This window comes from Myotis lucifugus, unplaced genomic scaffold, assembly GCF_000147115.1.
Source record: "Myotis lucifugus unplaced genomic scaffold, Myoluc2.0 scaffold_6063, whole genome shotgun sequence".
Classification (NCBI taxonomy): domain Eukaryota; kingdom Metazoa; phylum Chordata; class Mammalia; order Chiroptera; family Vespertilionidae; genus Myotis; species Myotis lucifugus.
Window position 1 is genome coordinate 1 of NW_005877111.1, and position 9,033 is coordinate 9,033.

General features: G+C 47.0%; 1 protein-coding gene across 1 annotated transcript; it reads right to left on the reverse strand.

The window, feature by feature from the left end:
- Positions 1–2,820: 2,820 nt before the first annotated feature.
- On the reverse strand, positions 2,821–4,852 carry LOC102428068 (transcription initiation factor TFIID subunit 6). Its single transcript, XM_006109114.3, has one exon. The coding sequence runs from the start codon at positions 4,790–4,792 to the stop codon at positions 2,894–2,896; it is 1,899 nt and encodes a 632-aa protein (XP_006109176.1). The 5' UTR covers positions 4,793–4,852; the 3' UTR covers positions 2,821–2,893.
- Positions 4,853–9,033: the final 4,181 nt, after the last annotated feature.

The window sequence follows — 9,033 nt, forward strand, 5'->3', positions numbered from 1 at the left end:
CCTAATCTCAAGGCCAGTACATCGGTACTCTGAAATATTCTCTCCTCTGTCACCTTCTAGGGCAGCTGTTTTCAACTGGTGTGCCACAAGAATTTTCAAAACATGTAATGTGGTAGCCCCTTTCACGTCCCGCGTTATTCAGGGTACCTATTCGGGGTTCGGGTTCTGGAGAAGGCCGCACACAAAATGAAGAGAGACTAGAAAAGAATTAATTTGGGAAATGGGGGCCAGGCGGGAGTCCACCTCTAGGGGGAGGACTTCACTGGTGCTCAGGCCTCACCAAGCTTTTATTGGTATGAGATACACCCATAGCCCTTAGGAAGGGAGGTTCCAGTGACACACAGACTATTTTATCAATAAGGATTTACATAAGTAAAGGTGGGGAGGTTGCTTCAGCTACCATTATCTGGATTAACAGAGGTGGTGCACAGCTCTGACCTTTGCTAGGGCTTCAAAGGTCACCAGCCTTCCGGGTTCTCTGTCTACGTTTCTCTGCTAGTGAAGACAATGAGTGGTTTCCAACATCTCCCCCTTCTTTTTTCCTTAAAAAATCTTGTATTTGTAGATCAGAAATAAACATATAAGAACAAAAAATGTTTAAGTCCCAAATTCAATGTCCAACAGTTCTGAGTCCAAGTTTCAATGTCCGACAGTTCCTTATGTGTACATGTCAGCAATGATATTTCAGTTCTGGATGGTGGACAAATGGTGGCAATGCAGGTCCGACTCTCTCTGGTTTGATTCTGGGCAACCTGCAGCGACGCACAGCTGCTTGACTGCTAGCATGGCAAAGTGTCATCAGCGTCTTCCATCTCTGGATTGTTTTTCCTCTTGTCCTCATGGCTGGAGCATTCCTGATAATTCCTCTCTGTTGCAGGAATTCACATGGTCTTGGAGTTGTGTTCTGAAAATATACAAACGTATTCTCAACCAAAGGTTAATAAAGGAAATTTTATTGGGGTCCTTTTTATATTTGCCCAAATGATTTTCCTTTGGCTTATTTTGACACCACGTATGTTTTTCATGGGTGTCTTGCTGTTAGCATTACAAATGAAAAAAATTTTTTTAGATGTAATTTAGTTACAGGATATTTTTCCTTACATGATATTTTTCCACTATTCCCCATTTTTGATTTAATTATTAGGAGGCTTTTGGAAAATGTTTATAATGCAGTCTAGATAACTTTAAATTTTAATTTTTTGCACAAAAATATGACTGCTTTAGGTTCATTGCATGTTAAGCAATTTTACCATGAAATGAAAATTTTGGTTAATACTTCTTGAGCCAATTTTAATTAATCTGAAAACTTGACTACTATTTTACTGTCAAATTTAATACTCAACAACAATCTTAGTTTACACTGTAAATATTAATGGAAAGGATTATTTTGCATCCTTGAGAAGGCCCTGAGCATTCCTGGTGTTAGGCTGGATTTAGATATAGGGTAGCTGCTGTCAGCCAAGTCTCTTGTTTGAGTCCCTATCTGAGCTGGGACTGGCAAGCTGGAAGCAGCCATCGGGGCAGGAGACCTCCCTCAGAAGGGGCGAGTGTTCAAGCCCCAGCATAGTTGGGGGGGGGGGGTGAGGATCTGTGCCCCACCTCTGTTGACCCCGAAGTTCTCTCCTGATGGCCCCTCTGTGACTGTGCCTGTCTTAGGTTGTTCCTTCGCTGAGGAATCTTACCCGTCTCTGGCTAACCAGCCACCCTCCGGGGCGAAGCAGGGTGATGTGAGGTTCAGTTCTGTCTCCTTGGTAGCCTATGCCCCTGTGGCCTCCACGCCCAGCAACTGCCTTGGGAGCCCCTCTCCTGCTGGCGGGGCCCCGGCATTGATCACATATCTTGGGGAACCCAGGTTTCTTCTCCAGGGAGGGCCCAGCTCACGCCATTGGGCGAGAGACAGATCCATGGTATCAGCCACCATGACCTCAGCATGAACAGAGAACTCAGGCAACAGCTGTAGGCAATTGGATTGTGAGAAGAGGGACCCTTTTGGCAAAAAGGGCCAGAGAGGCCAATATAGAATGCTTAAGTGCCTTCCTAGGGGGCCTTCCACACAGTGGAAGGGATTAAATCCTTTCATATCCTTATTAAATTGCTGCCAAACATTCAAAGAATTAGTTTGTAAGTCTGTTTGGGATAAATGTACAATATGCTGTTGTAAAATATCAAAAATTATTAATGACATTGTAGAATAATATCATGTAAGGCTATTCTTTGCTCTAGGCCATGGCAATTCAATTTTAAACTGGTTGTCTCAAGGTTTGGAATGAGGAACCTGGTCTGCCAAAAAAAGCAGTTTACAGAAGCAGAAACAGCATGTTATCTAAATTACAGTTTTGGGTCTCCGGAACACTGAGTCAACAGGGACACGTTAACCGAAGCCCTCTGACCTTGGGATAACTGTGCTGTCCTTCCTAGGTAAAGGAAAATGTGCCTTCTAAGACCAGTATGAAACTATAGTTTTTACCTGAGATAATTGTTACCATACTTCACTTTACCATGCCCCAGGTGGTCTCTGGGCTATTTGTTGTCTGGCTCGTCCTCTTCCTGCTGGGTTACACTTGGAGAACTTCAATTTTAAAAAAAAATCTTTTTCTTTTACACCAAGTAACCTACAGGGTTACTTCCTGGATGTTGACTGATAGTGCCGCAAGGTCATGTATTTCAAATCAAAGTCATTAAACATTTACGGTGACTGTACTTATTTTCAGATTTGGTATTTTAACAGCAAATCATTAGATTATCCTATAAATAGTAGTGGAAGATATTTCAAAATTTTTAAATTTCTCCTTTTTATTAAATTTTATTAAATTTAGTCCCAAGCTGGAGGAGGGCTATCTCCAGCTTCCTGTTTTCCCCCACAGAGGGCACTGCCCCCAAGTGGGGAAGGAGCTTAGGATTGGGGAGGGACTGGGGAAGGGTGGGAGGTGGGGCCTCCTTTGCTGTCCCCTGTTGGGGGAAAAGAGACCACTATGTACTTCTGGACACTGCCGGGGCCAGAGGGGGCAGTGCTGGGGGGTGCAGCTGTGGCAGTGGAGACCAACTTGACAATGGGCTGCACACTGGGGACCGTGGTAGTGACAGGAGAGGTGGTAGTGGAGCTTGAGCCAGGGGCTGAGGTACTGAGGGACAGGACCTGTTGGGTGAATGAGGCACTAGAGGACGGTGACATTACAATAAACTTGGTTGGAGGAGGGGAAGGCTGAGGTGGAACAGCAGCTCGTGCAGACACCAGTGTCTGGACAGGAAGTGCAATGGAGACAGGGACTTTCAGCAAGCCAGGGGTCTGAGGGCCAGGTTGAGAGGCCTGAGAAAGAGTCAGCGTGTGTCGGGTCTGAGTGATAGTCAGAGTGGTCCTGTTGACCTGTTGAGCCTGCAGAGCAGCTTGAGCCCGGGCCTTGACCACATGGGAGCAGAGGAGGGGTCCAAGGGACCCAAATTCTGCCTGATAGGCATCCTGATTGTCAGGTGGTGGGCGCAGCTTTGCCAGAACAGGGGCACAGTGCTTCAGGAGGAGGCTCTGCACGTGGTCAGCTCCAATTCGGTCAATGTTGCTTAGCACAGGGCCATCCAGGACACTTCGGATCTGCTCCCCCTCCTGCTGTAGCCGTGGCAGAATCAGAGTTTCAATCACATCATGTCCCAGCTCGGCCAGGCCTGCAATGGAGCCGTAACGTGTAGTCCATGGAGTCTTCTCATCCACCCAGCTCTTGGTGAAGGTCTTGGTGATCCGGGACTGGATGTTGTTAGTGGTTGTGCTGAAATGCTTGCAGATCTGGGCCACCAGGCGGGCAGCAAAGTCTCGGAGTGCCCAGTGATTGTCCACATCTGGCCTCAGACACAACTGTCTGCTCACAATGCAAGTCATCACAGCTGGAATCAATTCATGCACGTATTTTTCTAGATACAGCGTAGGGTTGTCCATCAGTGCCTTCACCATGCGCATCAAATAGATGAGCAGGGCCAGGTTGTTCTGCACCACGTTCACACGGACCCCCTCTGAGATGAAGGTGCTGAATCGTGGCAGCATCTGATAGAGCCCTGGGTCTGTTGCGATGCTCTGAAGGGCTCCCGCTCTCTTGGCTTCACATGACCCCACACAGGCTTCAGTGATCTCCTTGTAGTACAGTTGCTGCTCCACAGACAACTCATGGATACTTCGGGGCTTTAATCGAAAAGGGCCCCCCTCCAGGAGGGGTGGTGCCTTCTTCTCTTTCCCTTTGCCATCAGCTGGAGAAGCCCTTTGACCTTTGCTTTTCAAGGGTCCATCTTCCTCCTGGCCTGGCTTTGCTGACTTCAGGGGCTCTGTGGCCTCAGCCTTCTGCTGGTCTTTGGGAGCTGGAGGTGGATTCTCTGGGATAGCTGGCTGGCAGCCTTCAATGCTCAACCAATGAGCTTTGAGGCAGACGTCCAGGGGCACCCGAGGCAGAGGAGTATTGATGATGTCACTCAGGTCAACCTCCTTCTCCTCATTGAAGTAGAGTTGCCGGCCCCCACCAGAGGCGGACCGGAAAGGAATGAACTCTTGAGCATGGAAGCCATACAGTGGCTCAACATTCTTTAGCTTCAGTGCATAGTCAATGTCACTGGTGGTGAGCTTCCGCCGTTTCCCCATGTGCATGAATTTTAAGGCATCCTGTGCAATCTCCTTGATGCGGTAACTGACTTCATCTGCCAGCAGCTGACAGGTTTCATCCTGAATCTGGGCGATGCCCATTGATTCGGCCACCACCTTCATTGATTCTGAAGGCAGCACAGTATTGCTGAGCTTCAGCTTCTTCTCCTCAGCCATTCTGGAGCTCTTCCTCCCTCCCCAGAAGGATGATGCCCTAGGGTGGAGAGATGGGAGATCCTGGAGAACTTCAATAGCCTCCGGAGTGTTGGGGTCCAACTCCAGCAGGTCCAGGGGTTCCCAAAGGTGTGGACGGAGTCAGTGAAGAAAGAATGACACGAAGACAGCGTTCAGTTGATCAGCAGCCTAGTCAGGTTCTCTAGCCAGGTTCTAGCCAGGATCTCCAGCCAGGTTCTGTGTTTTATTTTCTTGTTACATCTGTATTTATACCAGTTGATTTTAATCCTACCAATTTCTATTCCAAAGGTTAGGGCGTTTCTTATCTCTATTCCAGGGAGTAAAGATTATGTAGCTTAAGCGTGATTGTTTGTAGTTAAAGTGATTAACTATCCGCCTGGCACTTAGTTAAGGGGTTTTATTCCCTCCCTAACTTCAGGGAAAAATCCCTACCTGGGGAAACAACCTTTCTCAGAGAGGTGACCTTGGTTAAAACACATAGCACCATGAATGGTGCCCGAACAGGGACCCTTAGGTAAGCCCCCCTGCACTTGGGACGGATAGGACTGCACCGTAGGGTGCTGCAGACCCCTCTATAGAGGATAAGTAGGGTAAGAGGGTGGATAGTACAGAACATAGATTGACAAGATGGGTCATACTGAATCTAAAGAAAAAAGACTCTGTATTGATCTTTTAACACATATGCTTGCTAGCAGAGGAGTTAAGGTTACTCCCAGTCAGACAGAAACTTTTATACAAGAAGTATGTCCATGGCTTCCTGAGGAAGGAACTGTTAATTTAGAAACTTGGACTAAAGTAGGAGAGCAATTAAAGAATTATTACAGATACCACGGATCTGAGAAGGTCCCGGCAGATACCCTTTTCCTCTGGAATTTAATTCGTGACACCTTGGCACCAGAGGCAGAAACAGTTAAACTTTCTCAAACTTTAAATAGTCCCTCGGCTCCACCTAGAGAGGACACATCATTATTGTCTCCAGCTCAATCTAAGAGCAATTTAGCTATGCCTACTGATCGGAAGGAGAATAAATATCATAAACATGACCCTTGGTCCTTTCCAGTCAGTAGAGAGGAGAAAAGCCCTCCCATTCAAAACAGGCTCCCTAAATTAGAAAGGAAGCCTAAACCAGGTCCTCTGGCTCCTATGAGCTTCATATCTAAATTTCAAAGAGCGATAAGAGAAGCTGAAGCTAATGGAGATCTTGAATTCTCACTCTGCTTCCCAGACATGTATGAGAGTGAGGGGGACAAAAACCCCACCTGGGAGTCTATACCTTACCAAATACTTAAAGAATTAAAATTGGCCTGCTCTGAATATGGACCTCTAGCTCCTTACACACAAACCTTGGTAGAAGCCCTAGCCAGTAAATGGGTGACTCCTTATGACTGGTCACAGGTTTGTAAAGCCTGTCTCTCAGGAGGCGATTACTTATTATGGAAAACTGAATATGATGATCTTGCTAATAGAGCTGTAGCCACTAGCAAAAATTCCAGAGAAGGACTAACCCTAGACATGATATTAGGAGAAGGTGATTTTATCACGGCTCAGGAGCAAATGTATATGCCCAAAGAGGCACTTATTAAAGTAAACAGTTGGAAATCCCTACCTTGTACAGTAGGAAAACCAACCACCCTTACAGAGGTTAAACAGAAGGTCGAGGAACCGTATCAGGATTTCCTTTCTCACCTCATACAGGCAGTCAAGAGAGTAATCACTAATGAAGAGGCAGCCGATATCCTAATCAAACAACTGGCTTTTGAAAATGCTAATAATACCTGTCAGGCTTTATTAAGGCCGATTCACAGAATGGGAACTATAAATGAGTTTATAAAACAGTGTGCTGATGTAAGTCCAGCATTTATACAGGGTGTAGCTATAGCTGCAGCTCTCAAAGGGGAGACATACCCTCAATATGTACAGGGCATAGGACAAGCCAGCAATAATACAGGTAATAAAAGAAATATGAACTGCTACTCTTGTGGCTTACCTGGGCACTTTAGCAGAGAATGCCCAAATAAAAATAATAATACTCAGGCCAGATGGCAAGCTCCTCGACAGCCTGGAAATACATCAGGGAATAATATTAACCCTCCAAAAACTGTTTGTCCCCGATGTCAGAAAGGTTCCATTGGGCAAAGGAATGTAGATCAAAATACCATAAAAATGGTCGGCCTTTAAATTCTACAAATAGCTCCCAAGGAGGTTATATCCCATCACCTCAATTGGGAAACTTGAGAAGGGGCCAGCCCCAGGCCCTTGCAATAATAGGGGCATCAACCCTCAACCCCTCTGCAAATTTCAATCAGTCAGTGACCTCTTCAGGGCAACCCCAGGCAGTGCAGGATTGGACCTCCATTCAACCACCCACGCAATACTAACCCCAGACTCGCCAGTAGCAGCCATTCCTACAGGAGTGTCTGGGCTGCTGCCTGAGGGAACTGTGGGATTAATATTAGGGCGGAGCTCCACCTCGTTATAGGGGATCTTAGTCATCCCAGGAGTTGTTGATGCAGACTACACAGGAGAAATACAGATTTTACTTTCCCCACCCACCACAACTATACAGATTCAGCCCAACCAGAGAATTGCCCAATTACTCCTGTTACCAATATATAAAATAGGGACAGCTGTTACCCAGGAAGCCAGAGGGCCGGGGGCTTTGGATCTAGTGATGCAGCATTTTGGATACAAGAAATCCATGCTGCTAGACCTACAAAAATTTACAAATTCAGGGAAAACCAATTGAAGGTCTATTGGATACAGGAGCAGATGTTTTCCTGCATAGCAGGGAAGGATTGGCCCCTCTTCATGGCCCACGCACACCACCTCCACTTCCCTAGTAGGACTAGGCAAGGCATCTAATGTAAAAAAGAGTTCTCAGATTTTAACTTGGGTTGATGAAGATCAACATTCAGGAACATTCTGTCCCTATGTAATTATGACTATCCCCTTTACATTATGGGGAAGAGATATCTTGTCTCAAATGGGAGTTCTATTATATAGCCCCAGCGGTGTTTGATTTACTACTGTTACAAAAAATTACAAGAAAGTGAGTTTAAATATTCCTCTCCTCATCATGTTCTACAACATACTCTATTTGTAATTAATATACTAAATGTAGATTCTGAGGGAAATTCCCTGATGTACAGACATTGGAACCCTGATCTAACTAAACCTAAAGCCCTCGTCAAATGGAGAGACTTGCTTACAGGAGCCTGGAAGGGACCTGATGTACTTTTAACCTGGGGGAGAGGATATGCTTGTATATTTCCACAGGACACAGACTCACCTGTGTGGATTCCAGACCATCTAGTCCGACCTTATGTCTCACTGCCCTCCGTCTCCGCCTCACCCTAGCACACCTGACCAGTGCCCATCTGCAGCAGATGTGCAGCCCTGAGCTGGAACAACCTGTCCATTGGGAGGATCACATGTGCCTCCTTTTTGTCTGTCCATATGTCCCAGCTTTGCCCCACATCTCCTTTCCTTTTTCTTTTCTTTTTTTTTTTAATCTGACTACTTGTTTGCTGGTTCTTTGGCCTTTCTCCTTCTCTCCTGAACACAGCCTTTTCTAGAATCTCCCTACCCTACTGTTCCAGGAAGGGCACCTCCCTTTTCTGCCGTGACTAGGGGGTGTCTGGTATATGCCCCATATGTGGAGTTGTCTTGTGCCAAGAGCCTGACATCCTGGGCTGAGAAAGCCCTGTCCCAGGACTACATGCTGACAGGCCGTTCCTCATTTGTCCTGTATTGGCCCCTCTTGCCCTTGTGTCAAGAGGGACCCTCTTCTCACAGTCCATTTGCCCACAGCTGTTGCCTGGGCTTTCTGTTCACGCTGAGGTTGAGGCCTTGTGGTGGCCGGTGCCATGGATCTGTCTCTCGCCCAATGGTGTGAGCTGGGCCCTCCCTGGAGAAGAAACCTGGGTTCCCCAAGATATGTGACCAGAGCAGGGGCCCCACCAGCAGGCGAGGGGAGCCCAAGGCAGGTGCTGGGCGTGGAGGCCACAGGGGCATAGGCTACCAAGGAGACAGAACTGAACCTCTTGCAGGGGGGTGCTGCCCCTCCCTCATTCACACACCTCACATCACCCTGCTTGGCCCCGGAGGATGGCTGGTTAGCCAGAGACGGGTAAGAGTCCTCAGGAAAGGAACAAGCTAAGACAGGCATAGTTGCAGAGGGGCCATCAGGAGACAACTTGGGGGTCAACAGAGGTGGGGCACAG

Coding starts and splice junctions, on each gene's coding strand:
- LOC102428068 (XM_006109114.3), bottom strand. CDS start 4,792: ATGGCTGAGGAGAAGAAGCTGAAGCTCAGCAATACTGTGCTGCCTTCA.